Consider the following 2,455-nt stretch of genomic DNA (forward strand, 5'->3'; position numbering starts at 1 on the left):
ACAGACGGGGTCAATTTGACCCGGGAGGACGACAGGAAGGTTAAATCTTTGTTGATATTATAGTTTGGTTGTGATTCAGAGTTTTGAGTTGAAAGACTTTTTCTTTTCTTTTTTTTGCTTTACACACCTTTATATTCTCAAGCCTTATTTCTTGGTCCCTGACAGCAATTCATTTCATTATTGGCAACTAATTGATCAATCCACTTTGATTACAGTTGCAGTTCTAGAAAACAATAGAGCTAAAGACGATGATGAATTAATATATAATAAGAAGATGAAGTTTACAGTTTTATATACCAGAAAGAAAAAAAGAAATCAACACTCAGGACAGGATAATATATTCCTCGCCAACTTCTCGAGTCATGACGGAGGTGTTGACAAGTTATGATGACAGAGATGAAATGGTGCGTGGCGCTTCGATGGCAGCAGCAGCTCCATGTTTCAACAATGATTTGAGGAGCTGTAACGGCTACGCCAACATCAGCTCGCTGCGGCTGCGATCGTGGAGGACGGTTCGATGGATGGAATGTAAACAAGTGGCTGCAGCAGTGGTTGTGAAGTAGGGAAGTGCTTAACCCTTACTGTTCATATAAGTATTCCTTTAGAATTAGTGTCTGTACCACATTTCTAACCATACATGTAGTTTGTGTTCTTTTTTTTGTTTTGACTGTTCATTCTTTCCTCCCTTCCCTCCTTCTCTCTTTCTTTCCTTCCTCTCTCTTTCCTTTCTTCCTTCCTTCTGTCCTTCCTTCCTCCTTCCTTCTTTCCTTCCTTCCCTCCTTCCTTTGTTCCTTCCTTCCTCCCTTCCTTCTGTCCTCCCTCCCTCCTTCTCTCTTTCTTTCCTCCCCATTATCTTCCTTCTTTCCTCTGTCCTTCTTTCCTTCCTTCCTCCCTTCCTCGTTTCTTTCTCCCTCCCTCCCTCCTACCTTCCTTCCTTCCCTCCCTTCCTTCCTTCCTTCCCTCCTTTCCTCCCTCCCTTCCTTCCTTCTTCCTTCCTCCCTCCCTTCCTTCTTTCCTCCCTCCCTCCTTTCCTTCCTTCTTCCTCCCTTCCTTCCTTCCTTCCTCCTTTTCTACCTTCTTCCTTCCTCCCTTCCTTCCTCCCTCCTTTCCTTCCTTCTTCCTTCCTCCCTCCCTCCCTTCCTTCCATCTTACTCCCTTCCTTCCTTCCTTTCCTTCCTTCTTCCTCCCTTCCTCCCTTCCTCCCTCCTTTCCTTCCTTCTTCCATAATTATTTTACGTTGATTTATTGAAAGTGAAAGTTGGTATGCTTTAAAAAATAACCTTTAAAATGGACTGTATATAAGAAACGGACGTAACATCCGTGGCGTCACCCATTGGTTTGTGGACTGCTGCTCGGAGACCAATAGTATCCGATCTGAGCAGCGCCATCTTGAAAATTTCAGGTGCATGCTGGGAAAAATAAAAACATGGATTCTACTTATATGGGCATCAGGAGGAGCATGATGCGCCCTCCTGAACCTGTGAACCAATCAACCTGTCAATCACGACGTAGCCACGCCCTAATGCATACCCTGCTTTATCGTCACATATAAAATCAGGGAGGCCAAAATGTCCCAAATGAACATCATACTGCATTGAAGAAGGCTTTAAACTAGCGATTGAGACCATAAACACATTTTGAAAAAGTTTACTGAGGTTAGAAATCAAGTGAGAAGTTGGTGAATTCTCCATTGACTTGTATAGAGACGGAAGTCCTTTTGACACCAAAACGGTCGCCCCCTGGTGGCCTTTTGATAGAATGCAGTTTTAAGTTACTTCCGCGTTGGCCTCATTTCAGAGGACCGGAACTCCCCGCCTGGTTACAACAGATCAAATTTGACCCGAATAGTATGTAAAAGTTAAAAATAATGACGGTTAACCTTTGAAACCCTCCAAACTTTCCACTTCCTTGATTGTTTAGTGTGCAATAAAATTTATACATGACTGTCATTAAAGTGAAATATAATCAATATCAATGTTTAAAAATGTATGAAACAAAGCCTAATAGTACCCTAGTACCCCACTACAACACTTGTGTTCCCAGCATGCAGCTTACTGGTGGTTTGTAGAGTCTCCAAAAGTAAAATGGGAGGCAGAGTCTTCAGTTATCAGGCTCCTCTCATGTGGAAACACCTTCCAGTTTTTGGTCCAGGGGGGCAGAAACACGCTCTATGTTTAACAAGAGGCTCAAAACTTTTTGATAAAGCTTATAGTTAAGGCCGGCCAGACTTGCTACTGTAGGTCTAGACTGCTGAGGGACTTCCTCCGATACACTGAGCTCCTCTCCTCTCCTCCTCCTTTCCTCCTCCTTTCCTCTCCTTTCCTCTCCTCTCCTCCTCCCACTCTCCATCTGTATGCATTCATGTAACATTAATGCATGTTACTAACTTGGCATCTTCCTCGTGGTTTTGTGCTCTCTCGTCTAGCAGGAGACCTTTCGGCTGCAGACCGACTGC

At 43.7% G+C, this 2,455-nt stretch overlaps 1 protein-coding gene across 1 annotated transcript in view; it reads left to right on the plus strand.

Annotated features, from left to right (window-relative positions):
* Positions 1-362: 362 nt before the first annotated feature.
* LOC133996800 (collagen alpha-1(XIV) chain-like) overlaps positions 363-2,455 on the plus strand; it is a 204,443-nt gene continuing 202,350 nt past the window's right edge. Inside the window, 1 exon segment of the mRNA XM_062436384.1 lies at positions 363-528. Coding sequence (XP_062292368.1) covers positions 363-528 — 166 coding nt within the window.

The sequence above is a fragment of the Scomber scombrus genome, chromosome 16 (assembly GCF_963691925.1).
Source record: "Scomber scombrus chromosome 16, fScoSco1.1, whole genome shotgun sequence".
In the NCBI taxonomy this organism is placed as follows: domain Eukaryota; kingdom Metazoa; phylum Chordata; class Actinopteri; order Scombriformes; family Scombridae; genus Scomber; species Scomber scombrus.